At 45.7% G+C, this 15,394-nt stretch overlaps 1 protein-coding gene across 5 annotated transcripts in view; it reads left to right on the top strand.

Annotated features, from left to right (window-relative positions):
* The first annotated feature begins 216 nt into the window (after positions 1-216).
* The window catches only part of SP4 (Sp4 transcription factor), a 41,537-nt gene continuing 26,359 nt past the window's right edge, over positions 217-15,394 (top strand). For 2 of the 5 annotated variants that reach the window (XR_014475066.1, XM_083189117.1), the window contains exons 1-3: positions 626-1,003; positions 1,404-1,489; positions 1,747-3,301. Coding sequence is in view for 4 of the 5 variants with exons in the window: in XM_083189117.1 (XP_083045243.1) it covers positions 997-1,003; positions 1,404-1,489; positions 1,747-3,301 (1,648 nt within the window). In the remaining variant the exon portion in view is untranslated. The other 3 variants (XM_083189119.1, XM_083189118.1, XM_083189120.1) reach the window with 3 other exon arrangements.

The following is a 15,394-nucleotide window of genomic DNA, read 5'->3' as shown; positions in this document are numbered from 1 at the left end:
CACACACACACACACACACACACGTATAGATAGAATATGCAGGGTGATGTATATATATGAGATACACAGCACACACACACACACACACACACACACACACACACACACACACACACACACACACACACACACACACACACACACACACACACACACACACACACACACACACACACACACACACGTATAGATAGAATATGCAGGGTGATGATAATGGGAGATGCTGTGTGCTGTATGACAGGACTCAGGAGAGGGCGGAGAAGGGAAGGAGACGGTTAAGTCTCTCCCCCAGCCCCAGCCCCCTCCCTCCATGGCCCGGTGGTGGGGAGAGAGGGAGGGCCTTTACTGCAGCTCTCTGTGACCGGGGGAGGAGGAGGAGGAACCGGGGGAGGGGACTGAGACAGCAGCTGGGAGAAAATAATAATAAAATAAATATTGTATTCCCGGCGCCGGTTGGAATAATCCCCGGGAGAGGCCGGATCAGCTGCCAGCTAGGGGGCGGAAGCCGCCACCGAGCGCACCGGGGGAGGGAGACACCGCCGCCGCTGCCCGGCCAGAAGCGGGGAGGAGGAGGAGGACGTCTGGTGAGCAGCAATGGCGAGGAGGGAAGGAGGAGGAGGGTCCCGGGGAGGAGGCCTCACATGAGGGGAGATGTTGAGGGGCTGGATGGAGCCGCTGTATCCCGTAGTGCGATGGATGGGGAGGTGGGAGAGAGGAGGATGGGGTGCCCGCCCCGGCCCCGGGCCGCCCCTCTCCGGGGCTGTCAATCAGGGCGGGGGATCAGCCGGGGCCTGGGCTGCGGGGAGAGACGGATCTGCTACGCCACAGCCCCCTTCTCCAGCCAGCCACCGCCGCCATTCGTACAGGGAAGGGGCCAGGCCCCCCATCCCGCCTCCAGCCTCCCCCAGTCACAGCGACCGGCCTTTCTATCCACCCCTGTCCCATCCCCTAGCCGCTTCCCTGCCTCCTGATTATCAGTACTGTCACTAATTCACCATGAGCGGTACGTAACACCCCCAGCCCTCATCATCACCCCCTCCCCCTCTCCTGCCCTGGTTCCAATCCCACAGCCCAATGTGGGGTGTGACACCCCCATCCCTGTCTTTACTGTACAGCAGGTGTCTAAAATACAGGTTAAAAAGCTTGCCACCAGTTTTGGAGGTGGGTTCTTCTCCTGTAGGACAGTCACACATGATCATGGCCATGGACCCAGTACCTGGTCTCCTTCCCTGCTCTTATACCACATCACATGCATGCAGACATGGCATTGACATATGTGTGTGTGTGTGTGTGTGTGTATGAGATTCCCTTAGTTGTATTTGTTACTTGTTTGTTTTAGTCATTAAAACTCTTGTGGATGTAGATGTGACATTATGTTCGCTGCTGTCCACTTCTCTTTGCAGATCAGACAGAAGAAGACATGGCCAGCGAAGGAGGGAAAAGCAATGAACCTGAAAGCAAAAAAAAGGGCAAATCGTCAGGTTCGCAGGTAAATGATGCAACGTCAACATCAGCGCTGTGATGCACTCTTTGTTACAGCTCATAAACTAATAGATAAATATAGATCAGCACATATTTTGCATCTGCTTCCTGTAAAATTCACATTTAAGTCTGCAGTAACCGTTCTAGAGACCTTCGAGTTTTCTGAAAGGGCAACCACTTCCTGTGAGACATCTAATGTTAGCACTGTCAGATGGGAACACACCCAGTCATTCTAAAGCCAACTACTTTCTTTCTTTTTATTAGGACTCCCAGCCCTCTCCTTTGGCTTTGCTGGCTGCCACCTGCAGTAAGATAGGAACAACTGGGGAAAATCAAGGTGCTGGACAGCAGCAGATAATCATAGATCCCAGCCAAGGCTTGGTGCAACTTCAGAACCACCCCCAACAATTGGAATTGGTGACCACTCAACTGGCGGGCAGTGCCTGGCAAATAGTTGCTGCTGCACCTCCTGTGTCAAAGGAAAGCGGCCTATCTCAGCAAGGGATTGCAATAGCTGCTTCTTCCAACAGTAACAATGATAGCGCGTCACCCACAAAAACCAAAGCTAGTATTACAGCTGCGGCCCCAGGGCAGTTCCAGGTGATCCAGGTGCAGACCCCTGGAGGAAATATACAGTACCAGGTAATCCCTCAGATTCAAACGGTAGAAGGCCAACACATTCAGATCAGCCCAGGAAATGCCACAACGCTGCAAGATTTGCAAGGTCAAATACAGTTTATTCCTGCTGGTAATAATCAAGCCATTATCACTGCTGGCGGCAGAACAGCATCTGGAAATATTATTGCACAGAACTTAGCTAATCAAACAGTTCCAGTGCAAATTCGACCTGGAGTCTCTATACCGTTACAGCTGCAGACCATCGGTGGTGGTCCTCAAATGGTGACAACCTTACCTATAAACATAGGAGGAGTAACTCTAGCTCTGCCTGTGATAAACAGTATGGCTGCTGGAGGGAGTTCAGCACAGATTGTTCAGCAGACAGATGGCGGAGTTACCAATGGAAATCAGCTGGTATCCACTCCCATCACAACTTCCTCTGTCAGTAACTTGCCTGAATCTCCCTCCTCCTCCTCTTCTTCCACCTGTACAACCACTGTGTCTACTACTCTAACCAGCAGCGATACACTTGTAAGCACAGCTGAAACAGGCCAGTTCACAAACACAACATCCAGCAATGAGCGCGCCACCGAAGAATCGCCATCCTCTGTCGCAGATGCTGAATCTCAGAGCAGCAGTCAGCTTCAGACAAATGGACTTCAGAGTGTGTCTGACCAGACCAATTCCTTACAGCAGGTGCAAATTGTGGGACAGCCAGTCCTACAGCAGATCCAGATCCAACAACCACAGCAGCAGATCATACAAGCCATACCACAGCAGTCTTTTCAACTTCAGTCAGGACAGACCATACAAACCCTTCAGCAGCAACAGCTGCAAAATGTTCAGCTTCAAGCATTAAGCCCAACCCAAGTTCTCATAAGGGCTCCAACATTAACCCCCTCTGGTCAAATCAGCTGGCAGACTGTTCAAGTTCAAAATATTCAAAGCCTTCAGAACTTACAGGTCCAGAATGCTGGCTTGGGACAACAGTTGACCCTAACGCCAGTGTCCACAAGCAGTGGTACAACAATCGCTCAGCTTGCACCAGTTACGGTTGCTGGCACTCCAATTACTCTCAATGCTGCCCACTTTACATCTGTGCCCAACCTGCAGACTGTAAGTGTTGCAAACCTTGGAGGCGGAGTCCAGGTTCAGGGTGTTCCAGTCACAATTACAAGTGTTGGAGGTATGTTTAACATCGGTATGTCATGATTTTTGGTTCTTTCCTTTCAATGTGATGTATTAAATTGTATTGAGAGTGATTGCATACAATAGAAGTCATTTGAACAGCAGTGTAGAAGTGAGTACCCAAATTTCACCCAGTGCACACACAGGTACTATTTTAGCATCTCTGCAAATCAAAGATTTGGTGCATCTCTAACTGGGAGTGCACAGAATTAAGGTTCATCTCTAACAGGGAGGTCACATTTAGCATAACATTGCCCTGGGCTTGCAGACAGAATTTCACCTATTCAGAGGTAAGGGAAGCCATACACTACTGCATGAAGTCGCAGCAGTGTATGGCCATCTGATCCCACTGGAGCCGCCCGGGGCATTCCCAGGCAGAAAGATTGTGTACATCCCAGTTCCCTTCCACTAGGAGGGGGTCCAAGTCAGAGGTGGGATGTGCAGGCGTTTGACCTCTGACTCAGATCCAATGCGCACAGGACCGCATATCGGATCGGATTCGATGTCAAACACATGAGATTTGGGACGATTTCTCATCCCAATCCATCGGAATCATGTGAAATCGACCCAAATCCCATAAATGTATTGGGGCTGTAAACTGTATGCAGAGTTCCAGCAATTTCAGACCGATGTTTTGAACCCAGAATAGGGCTGGTGTAAATCTGGGCGGATCGCGGTGCTGCTACTATCAGGCCCACTGAGATGAAAGATTATTTTTTCTCTAGATCAGGGTTGCCAAACTTCAAGCACTTTTGTCTGGGTGTGGCCCTCCCAAGGCAAGCTTGTGGCCCCATCACCTATGACAACATCTGTTCAATCTGCCCTGACAAGTGTTTTTTAGTGCAATTCATTTTTCTTGATTTACAGACCAAAGGTGAACAAACAAAATCAGAAACCATGACAAGGCTCTGTCATAAGTAACAAACAGTGGTAACAGGAAAAAGAAACAATGCTAACAACACCCGATTGGGGAAAATACTGTAAGACAGAAAAATGTTATAAACCGGTGAAAACATTGAAAACATTAAAAACAATGTTGTCACAAGTATTTTTTTTATTTGAATCTAGTAGACTCAACATTGTTTGTATCATATTGATCACTCTGTGGTTATTGTAGAGCACTGCGCTGGACCAAATATTGCCAACTTGTGGTTTCCTGCTGTTGATTGGATGACAGCCTCATTAAGGCCTTGTATGTTAATATCTATATGGTATCTGGAACAGAAAAAAGGAGGAGCTTTGACATATTTACATGGTTTTTGTTTCAAGGGTGTGTTCAGTTGTCCCCCCCCCCCCCCATGTTTGACACTAGAAGGTGCCCAATGGAATAATTCCATTTTGGCTTTGTTTGGGAACAGATAGCCACAGGGAAGACCTATTTTAGTTTGCAGCCTCCTATGATGATGAATGTATAAGTTGCCACTTTGGTCGCTCGAAGCAGTACTTGGTTTTAGGCACTTTACATCGCTACACCTGGTATTAATGGGCGCACACACACATGGTGCTCATTCCATATTGGGAGGGGGGGGGGGTGAAATTGAATTGCTCTGATGGGCACTCACAAAACAACTGAATTCCCACTATAGACCGAACGGAACTAAAGTCACCAGGCCATCTCCTAAATCAAGTTACTTTTTACTCTAGTTTCATCCTTAGAGGTGTCTTTGGTCAAAAGGACAATCTTTTTCTGGTTCAATGCCAACTTAAATTTTCTGTGTGTGTGGCTCAGCTTGCATATGTTCTAAAATAATATGGCATTTCAGGAAGAAAGATAGGATATATATATCTGCGCTAGAAATAGCAGCCTATTGTCAAAGAGAGATTCAAGAGGTGTCACCACACCTCCAGAAAGGTACACGTAGTTACAAAAAAAAAGAATCTCAATGTCACTGACAGTGGCGCTTTAGAGATAATAATAAATATTTACTCCCCTGTATGAGTCTTTGTGGGGTCCTTTTTCCTCCACTAATGGGATCAAGATGATCAATGAAATAACGGCATATCTGTGAGGTTCTTTTCTCCAATGTTGGGGTCGTTCAATCGAGTATATGTAAAAAACAAATATACAAATATCTTCGTGTAATACTGTTTAAACAAAATTTCCTTGGGAATAAGGAATATATATTCCACCAGTCAGGATATGTTACGGAGGATGCCCTCCTATATTAATTACTCACAGAGTGTCAATGTAAAGATAGCATATCTGGGGGGGTCTTTTATTTCCTCCACTCCACTTCTTTAATTGTGGTCACTTTTGGGATAAAAGTGCTCCTAGGAAAGTAGATGCCGTAGTCACCACTTTATATAACAAATATCTTTATTGATTAAAAAATGCTGGTACAATTATAGTAAAAAGAGGTGGTGGGTGTACTTAGCTTTTGAAAGGTTAGGTCAGGTGAATTTCCAGCAGATGGAATTTAGGAAATGATCGGGGCCCCGATGTCCTTTCCGTCCCAATCAAAAGTAGTTCCCACCACAGCACAGGTCATTGAAGAGTCCCCACCAACGCGTTTCGATCTGTTATAGATCTTTATCTTTAAAGATCTATAACAGATCGAAACGCGTTGGTGGGGACTCTTCAATGACCTGTGCTGTGGTGGGAACTACTTTTGATTGGGACGGAAAGGACATCGGGGCCCCGATCATTTCCTAAATTCCATCTGCTGGAAATTCACCTGACCTAACCTTTCAAAAGCTAAGTACACCCACCACCTCTTTTTACTATAATTGTACCAGCATTTTTTAATCAATAAAGATATTTGTTATATAAAGTGGTGACTACGGCATCTACTTTCCTAGGAGCACTTTTATCCCAAAAGTGACCACAATTAAAGAAGTGGAGTGGAGGAAATAAAAGACCCCCCCAGATATGCTATCTTTATATTGACACTCTGTGAGTAATTAATATAGGAGGGCATCCTCCGTAACATATCCTGACTGGTGGAATATATATTCCTTATTCCCAAGGAAATTTTGTTTAAACAGTATTACACGAAGATATTTGTATATTTGTTTTTTACATATACTCGATTGAACGACCCCAACATTGGAGAAAAGAACCTCACAGATATGCCGTTATTTCATTGATCATCTTGATCCCATTAGTGGAGGAAAAAGGACCCCACAAAGACTCATACAGGGGAGTAAATATTTATTATTATCTCTAAAGCGCCACTGTCAGTGACATTGAGATTCTTTTTTTTTGTAACTAATATGGCATTTCAGTCCGTCAGTTTTTGTGGATGCCGCTGAAACATAATAACCGGTATCCAATTAGCTGTGGTAAATTACCGCAGTTTAGGAATTCCCCATGAGTTATCCAATAAGCCCCATCAAATGGCATTTATCAGGGATTATGTGAGGCAGGTCAAGCAGAACCCTGTAAACAGCCCTAGGAAACATTTTTCGGTGATAATACATGAAAGTAAAGATGGGCTATAATTGGGTAGCCTGATATTAATAAAAAAGGCGGTACTTGTTTCCTAGCACGGCCACAACGATCAGAATCGCGGTCATCGGGGGTAAAATCTGGGCCATCGCGGCCGCTAAAAAAATCGGGTGCGATGGGCCAGACGCGATGCCCGCGATTTCCCCATAGAGAACAATGTTAAATGCCTCAATTTACCCGCGATCACCCCGATTTTCCATAGGAAACAATGTGAAATGGATCAATTTACCCAAATTATCATAGGGAACAATGGTAAATGGTCCAAAAACACCCCTGAACATAAAAATGTCCTCCCAAAAGTACTATACGCCACCCCGCGATCAACGTGAACCCGAAGCGTGGCGAGCGCAGCGGTACGCGTCCTCCGACCTTTTCATGCCCTACTATCCACTAGGGCGTGGAGTGAGAATAGAATAGTGTGGCGAGCGCAGCGTGCCACCGAGCCCGAAGCGTGGCGAGCGGACGCGGATACCTGTGAAGGCCGCTAAGGGACGCGTTTACCTGTGAAGGTATCCTTGTCCCCTCGCGGGGCTCGCCACGCTTCGGGCTCGGTGGCTCGCTGCGCTCGCCACACTATTCTATTCTCACTCCACGCCCTAGTGGATAGTAGGGCATGAAAAGGTCGGAGGACGCGTACCGCCGCCCCTCGCGGGCTCGCTGCGCTCGCCACGCTTCGGGTTCACGTTGATCGCGGGGTGGCGTCAACTACTTTTGGGGGGACATTCCACTGCTCTGTGGGTTTTTTGGGGGTTTCTGGCCCATTTACCATTCTTCCCTATGCTGATTTGGGTAAATTGATCCATTTAACATTGTTTCCTATGGGAAATCGGGGTCATCGCGGGTAAATTGAGGCATTTAACATTGTTCCCTATGGGGAAATCAGGGGCATCGCGTCTGGACCATTTAAGCATTTTTAGGTGCACACGACGCGACCGACCCGATTTTTCACTGTTTTCAATGGAAAAATCGGGGGCATCGCGTCGGTCGCGTCGCAGGCCACTAAAATTACCCCCGATGGCCAAGATTTGTGGCCGTGCTAGGAAACAAGTACCAAAAAGGCACTTAAAAAAAATATATATTTTTTTTTTTTACTGTGCATGTAATAGGATACTGGCCATAGTCCTAAAACTGTTCCTTCTTATGTTTTAAGCATATTAGTATACTTTCTATTTAATAATCTATAGTAATGTAGGTCAACATGATAACCCTACTGGTAAATATTCTCTCTAATCCACCAGAATTACTACAGCCATAGTGCTTCTTCACCAACTTCAACTCAGTGGGGTCAATTTACTTAAATTGGAGTTCTAATAAAGATGGGATGTTGCCCATAGCAACCATTTAGAATATACTTCTTATTTATTTAGCACCTTCAAGAAAATAATAGAATCTGATTGGTTGCCCATAACAACTTCTGCGATAGAACTCCCATCTTAGTAAATAAACCCTTATGTGTTTTTAGAGTTATCATGCCGTTTCCTAGAGCAGGGGTCCTCAAACTATTTTGCTCTGGGACCCCATCAGACAATAAATATAATTACAGGACCCCAGCAAGTTACTGCAGAAGGCCATCACATCACATATGTAGTCAGCAGACAGCACATACATGGCAGCATTGTGGAGGCACAGAGTGATGGGAGGAGTCTAATATACCATAACCCATCACATCACATGTGTAGTCAGCAGACAGCACATACATGGCAGCATTGTGGAGGCACAGAGTGATGGGAGGAGTCTAATTTACCATAACCCATCACATCACATGTGTATTCAGCAGACAGCACATACATGGCAGCATTGTGGAGGCACATAGTGATGGGAGGAGTCTAATATACCATAACCCATCACATCACATGTGTAATCAGCAGACAGCACATACATGGCAGCATTGTGGAGGCACAGAGTGATGGAAGGAGTCTAATATACCATAACCCATCACATCACATGTGTAGTCAGCAGACAGCACCTACATGGCAGCATTGTGGAGGAACCAAATGATGGGAGGAGTCTAATATAACAGACAATTCAACAGGTTTTTCAAACTCCTTGAATCACTGACCTGAGATTAGAAAAGTCATCAGCCTGATGGTCAGCAACATGGAGTCGACTCCGAGTCGCAACCCCATGCTGAGAAGGTCGGGACCCACTTTGAGGTCAGGTTTGAGAACAGATAGAAAACAAAAATCCCAGTCTTACTGATAGGTCCACACCCATTTGTGTTTATCTAAACTTGCAGTGTGGCTTTTGGTGGTTCTAATGCACTTGAAATATCCTTTCAGCCCTACAAAAATGAATTTGAAAGAAGACTGAATTGTATTCACTCTATTTAATCGTTACAAGAATTTAGTATGTTTCTTACATGGGGCATATAGTATTGGGCATGATTCAGGGATGGCAATGTACGCAGCAGAGAGATTTGTATATCTCATAACTCTTTCAGACAGTTGCGGCCTAATAACCTGGCATTTGAAGCGCCAGGTTATTTGGCCGCGTGCTGTCAGACCCCCTTCACACAGAAGAGGAAATCTCCAGGTCTAAAATTTAGACCCGGGAGTTTGCTCAATTACACAGGGTTTTCGCTTTTGTGAAAGGGTCAACCCGGATCCTAAACTCCGGGTCTCCCACCCTGGTCATTTGCAGGGTCGAAGATCTGGAGTTGAAGATACGGATTGACCCTTTCACACAGAAAAAGGACATGTGTATTTCATGAAATTCCCGGGTGGAACTGTTTTCTGTGTGAAAGGGGTATTAGACACTGAATGCCCCAAAGGAGTTTCATACATGCTGCAATTGATTAAGGATAGCAGAGGCACGTAGGGTTTATGGGAGTGACAGGTAGTCAGCATTTGGGGGAGGTACCAGGGAGTGGCTAGGGAAACGCAGGCATCTCGGGACCAGAGCAAAAGTTAGCCACTGCAAAAATTCGCTTGTAGCTGGGGAGCCTTGATCTGAGACAGCATAAACGTAATCAGATGCTGGATGCTTGACTGAATGTTTTTCAGCACAGGTACTGTTCCACCTCATGTGTTTGCTCTGAGTGAGCAGAGCAGGGGCATCTGAGAAATCACAGGCCAGCGACATCACATGCATAGTGCCATCTCTCTTGTTTATGCACAGTGAGGCTCCAAAGGGGTCCTCCCCCCCCCCCCAAGAAGATTTCTCCCTACTCCTTTCCTGCGGGAAGCCCTCTTGGGGGCAGCATTGTCTCTCAGAGAAAAGGGGGTAGTGGTCCTGGTACCTCAGGAGGAAAGGAAGAAAGGATTTTATTCATTTCTTTTCTTGGCCTCCAAACCAGATGGTTCTTTCAGACCCATTCTAAATTTAAAGTCTTTAAATCTGCATCTATGGGTGGATCATTTTCGCATGGAATCTCTACTATCAGTGCTATTAAGCATGGAGCCGGGAGAATTTCTAGCATCAGTAGATATCCAGGATGCTTATCTACATATACCCATCTGCAAGAAACATCAGTCCTTACTTCGCTTTGCGATAGGGGAGACTCATCTGCAGTTTCAGGCCCTGCCTTTTGGTCTGGCTACGGCCCCGAGGGTATTTACGAAAGTGATGGCTGTCCTCAGACTGGGAGGGGTAGTAATTATCCCTTACATGGATGATCTACTGTTCAAAGTGGAGTCAGCAGAAAAAATTCAGGAACACCTGAACATTGCGACACCGTTTTTAAAAGACCTGGGGTGGGTGTTAAACCTTCCCAAGTCTCATTTGACACCCACGCAGAGACTGCAGTTTCTGGGGGTGATTTTGGACACCCACCTACACCGGGTGTTTCTGCCAGAGTCCAAGGCAGTGGACACCTGTCAGCTGGTGTTGATGATTTTACAAGCTCCAAACCCTACGGTTTGGCAGGGAGTGAAACTACTCGGCAAGATGGTGACAACATTCGAGACACTTCAGTTTGCCAGGTTTCACTCAAGGATTTTTAAGTGGAACATCCTTTCATGTTTGTCAGGAAACGCAAAGACCATGAAACAGGAACGGTTGTTTCTGTCTCAGGAGACAAGGGAGTCCCTAATCTGGTGGACAGACACAGAGACGTTGCAGCTGGGGCGTTCCCTTCACTCATGGGATTGGTTTAGTTGTCACAACCGATGCCAGTCTCAGAGGCTGGGGAGCGGTAGCCCTTCACCTACGGTTGCAGGGTCTTTGGTCCAGAGAAGAATCCAAGCTGCCGTTCAATATATTGGAGCTTTGGGCTGTTTGGAATACCCTTCGGCAGGCAGGTGAGCTTCTGAAGGGATCGCCTGTACATGTACAGTCGGACAATGCCACGGCTGTGGCTTACCTGAATCATCAGGGCAGAACTCGCAGCAGGATGGCAATGCAGGAAGTCTCGCAGATTTTCAGGTGGGAAGAGATCAATATTCCTGTTCTGTTGGCTGTGCTGAGAATGGACACTTCACCAGGAGGTATTCCAGGAGATTGTGAATTGCTCGACTGCTTGGGCGGTAGATGTCATGATGGTTCCGTGGCATTTCAGCCTGGTTTATGTGTTTCCCCCGTTTCCAGTGATCCCGCAGGTGCTAAAGAGAGTGAAGTCTCAAGAGGTGCAAGCCATTCTGATTGCACCGGACTGGCCCAGGAGGTCCTGGTATTCCGACATACTGAGATTGTCGATGGACTCTTGGCATCTTCCTCTACAGCAGGATTTACTGAGACAAGGACCATTTCTACACCTGGACCTAGCTTGTCTCAATTTCACAGCCTGGCTTATAAAAAACCTCCCTATTGAAGAAAAAGGGGTTTCCAGATGCAATTATCCAGACTATGCTAAGGGAACGCAAGCCCGGTGTCTGCTGCAAATTACCATCGGGTCTGGAAAATTTATATCAGGTGGTGTGAAGGTCAGAGGGTACACACTTCTAGTTTCAAGGTGTCTAAGACTATTGGAATTCCTTCAGGATGGATTTTCAGCCGGGCTTGGATTGCAGTCTTTAAAGGTGCAACTGTCGGCATTGTCTATTTTCTTTCAGGAAAGGGTATAGCCCTGTTACCTGAGGTTCAGACCTTTTTATAGGGCGTCGCCAGACTTAAACCTCCGTATAGGCAGCCTGTTGTGCCTTGGTATTTGTCTTTGGTTCTGTCAGTATTACAGAATCCTCCTTTTGAACCGTTAAGGTTGGCTGACCTTAAAGTTGTTTCTTGGAAACTGACTTTTCTGTTAGCCATTGCTTCAGCTAGGCCTGTATCTGAGTTGGGAGCCTTTTCTTGCAAGTCTCCATATTTAATTTTTCATGAAGGTAGGGCTGTGCTTCGAACAGTTCCTAAATTTCTACCTAAGGTAGTTTCTTTGTTTCATTTAAACCAGGAGATTGTACTTCCCCGCCTGATGGGGCAAAAAAATAGGGACAAATTAAAGAAATTGGACGTAGTTCACGCCTTGCGAATATACGTGGAAAGGGTAGAGGACATCCGCAACACTGATTTGCTTTTGGTATTGTTTGATGTGCATAAGAGAGGGTGGCCTGTTTTTAAGCAGACCATTGCTAGATGGTTAAGGTCAGTGATTGCCTTTGCCTACACCAAGGTAGGTAGACCTGTTCCTTCACGGATAAATGCCCATACCACCAGGTCAGTTGCTTCCTCTTGGGCTGTGCGCCATGGGGCTACAGCGGAGCAGTTGTGCAGGGCTGCCACTTGGTCCTCTGTTCATACCATTACCTAATTTTACAGGTTCCATGAGTTTGCGTCGGAGGACGCTTCATTTGGGCAAGCAGTGATGAGAACTGTAAGCCTGAGCGTACCCTCCCAAAGGACCGGCTGGTGAACTTCCCATGGTTAGCTGTGTCACCAGAATGGACGAAAGAGAAAAGGGGATATATTTTTTTCTTTTTTGTTTGTATATTTTATTTGAGAAGGTATATCTGAAATAAAAGGGGATTTTTGTAAGAACTTACCGTTCGAACCCCTTTCTCTCTCTGAGTCCATCCTGGTGACACAGCGATCCCTCCCTTACGCTCAGTAAGTATACCGTTCATGTGTGGTCATGTTATGGTTATATGATTGTGCATATAAGATGTTCAGGCATTGTACTGAGTTATGTATCCTAGTGTGCTTTAGAAGTTGAACTGAAGCATCATGGGATGCAGAAGGGAGGAGCCTGCTCCCAAAGACTTTCAGCATAGGTGCCTTGGCTCCTGCGGACCCTCCTACATCCCAAGGTTAGCTGTGTCACCAGGATGGACTCAGAGAAAGGGGTTTTAATGGTAAGTTCTTACAAAAATCCCGTTTTTCTTTCAGATCTACCATCTCAAATAAAATATACATACAAACAAAATAGAAAAAATATATAAGATCTTTAAAAAAGCGATATTACACAAATAGACTTGGTTTGCTGTAAATTCATTCAATGTAACTGTCCCTTTTTTTTGTGAATTACTATAAGGTATATGCGGCTTTTGAGGCTTGGTCTTGGGAATATCTCCATTTTAAGAGACTTATAAGACACAGTTCTATAGATAGAAATAATTTATTGCTTAGGATTTGATAGATAGTAAAACACGCTCCAAGCTGTTCTCATGGGGAGCAAACAGACTTTTTTTTATGGTATTGTGACCTGGTATTTAATTATTCCATACCACTTCCAGTTGCTGGTTGCATCCTATATGCAGCTGTGTGGCCAAGCAGGAGATCCGGAGATGCACTCTCTAGTTTTGTTGTTGGTAATACTGCTCATAATATAGCAGCCTGCTTTGGGATACCTGATACCTGTTTGGCCTGATGTGCCCCACAGCAGTGATGCACTCAAAGGCTTTAATGTCATCGACGTTAATGCAATGATGGCACCATCAATGGTTATTTGGACAAATCACACAGAGCTCTGCTTTTCTTTCCTAGCAGATCACACTCAGCCCACTATCACAGAGGGGAGTTGTACTAGTATGAGAATGTTAACATTTTGGTGTAGAGCCTAATACTACACTTCCTGTAAGTAGATAATAAGCGAGAATTGGTCCATACGACACACCCCAGATGCTTATTGGTCAGTTAGTCCTGCTTGTGAGGCAGAAGCCAAATGAAACATTAACCAGTCTATCCTATGAGCAGCCAAAAAGTTCTGCTGATACCAGCTCTCCCTTCTGTGTGTGCTGGGGATTGCTGTGAATGTTACTAGCAGATTGTAGGAACAACACAATCCATTGTTCATAAACACACAATCTAGGATATAGACTGCACAACCTAACTACTGAGATTTGTGGTGCCACACACAAAGAGAATGCAGGTGCACTATTCAATCATTACGAATTCTACCTATAATACATTTTGCAATAAACTTTGCCATTAAATAGAGTTTCTTGGCCAAAATTACCGGATTACCCATCACATCCAAGTTAACCTCATACAGAGTAAGTCCGTAACATTCTAAGGATTCAAATCGGTATGCGGTCGAATGGTCGACAGTTATTAGGTTGACATTATTATTAGGTTATTATTAGTTATTAGGTCGAATGGTCGACAGTCAAAAGGAAGTATTCAATACCGGTGCGAGGGGGGTTTCTACGGCAAAGATGGCTTATTTTCGGCCAGGAAAAGCCATCGTCGCCGTCAAACCCCCTTGCCTTATTCAGTGTTAGGGAGAAATCCCCCTAACGGGGAGGTTCACTGTAAATTCAGTGAGTCTGCTGCATTTTGTGGTGGGCCCTGCCATTTTAATGGCCACACTCGTTGTTTCCACCTCGACGAATGGAACCAGCGAGGTGGAAACGGCAAGTGAAGGGGAGGTAGTTGCATACTCTGACGGCGAGCTATCGGCACTGCTCCCCATCATAGTTTGCCATCAGAACATTTTTAAACCGTTAAATCTTTACCATCCCACTGGGCATAGAGGGAGCATTTAATAGTGTGCCGAGCACAGCGAGCCTTGCAAGGGAACGCGGTACACTTATACAGTGTCCATGTTGACCTATGTCAACATAGACACCTAAAAAGGTTAAACTCATGAACTTTTCCCATGTCAATCTTTTTGCTGTGTTGACCTTTTGTCTGTCAACAAACAGTGGTCAGCCTAAGACTGTTGACCTAGATGCTGTCGACCATGCTACCCATACCCGTTCAAATCTAGGGCATGGGACACTTCCAAACCAGCCAAAACAAGCCATCACAAGACACCACACTAGCAAGTGGAGTTTTAAAGAGTACCCTCGCACCGTGTATGTATGCACTGAATATATAGCAGCTGCTCTCACTTATCTAACGCTCTTTAGTGCTGGTGTGGTGCCTTACAGTGTTCTGTTTGGGGGTGTCTCACGCTCTAGACTTGAACACCTAGGGCTGTATTCAACTTATTGCGCCTGATTTCCCGTCTAAATCAACAGGAGCTAGAGGGAGGATATTCAGTTGATTGGGTGGGTTTTCGCACTCTTTGCACTCCATTAATATCAGGAGTATCTGAAGTTACTGTATACTACATTATACAAACTGCACCTGGGAATATGTTAGTCATCTGACTAGGCCTATTAAAATAACAGGAGACCCTGTGTCTGCCATCCATTGGCTGAAAGGTTCGCTCTGGGCCCAGTGTAGTATTCTCCACATTCTCCTACCAATAAGCATAATTACAGATCATGCATATCACGAAAATAAGAAATGATTTTTCATGGATAGCTATAAGCTATCTCCTGCAGGTACATAGGTTCCAATAAG

The sequence above is a fragment of the Crinia signifera genome, chromosome 5 (assembly GCF_055691185.1).
Source record: "Crinia signifera chromosome 5, ASM5569118v1, whole genome shotgun sequence".
In the NCBI taxonomy this organism is placed as follows: Eukaryota; Metazoa; Chordata; class Amphibia; order Anura; family Myobatrachidae; genus Crinia; species Crinia signifera.
The sequence above is the reverse complement of the archived record's forward strand: the minus strand, read 5'-3'. Positions and strand labels throughout refer to the sequence as shown.